At 59.9% G+C, this 269-nt stretch overlaps 1 protein-coding gene across 1 annotated transcript in view; it reads left to right on the plus strand.

Moving 5' to 3' along the window:
* Positions 1-269, plus strand: part of LOC102671988 — a 25714-nt gene that overhangs the window by 244 nt on the left and 25201 nt on the right. Inside the window, exon 2 of the mRNA XM_031512428.1 lies at positions 1-264. This exon is cut by the window's left edge and continues 2 nt beyond it. Coding sequence (XP_031368288.1) covers positions 1-264 — 264 coding nt within the window. The remainder of the gene's footprint in view (positions 265-269) is intronic.

The following is a 269-nucleotide window of genomic DNA, read 5'->3' on the forward strand; positions in this document are numbered from 1 at the left end:
GGTGTTCGAGTTCCCCCCCGAGTATTACCCGGAAACGCCCAACACGAATTTCGACTTCGAGGAGTTCGGTCGGTTGAACGAGGCCGAGGCAAGGGGGCAGAGGAGCCCTAGCTACTACCCGCGTCAAGGGTGCAGGAGTCCCAAGAGTCCTAGCGCGCACTCGCCCGGCAGAAAGTCGCCGATATTTCAATTCGTCGAGACCCGTAAGAATCTCGGCAAGACGATGAGTTATCCACCGAGAAGCCCCGCCTGTGGTTCACCCGCGGTCC

Source organism: Apis dorsata, unplaced genomic scaffold (genome assembly GCF_000469605.1).
Source record: "Apis dorsata unplaced genomic scaffold, Apis dorsata 1.3 scaffold_429, whole genome shotgun sequence".
Taxonomy (NCBI): Eukaryota; Metazoa; Arthropoda; class Insecta; order Hymenoptera; family Apidae; genus Apis; species Apis dorsata.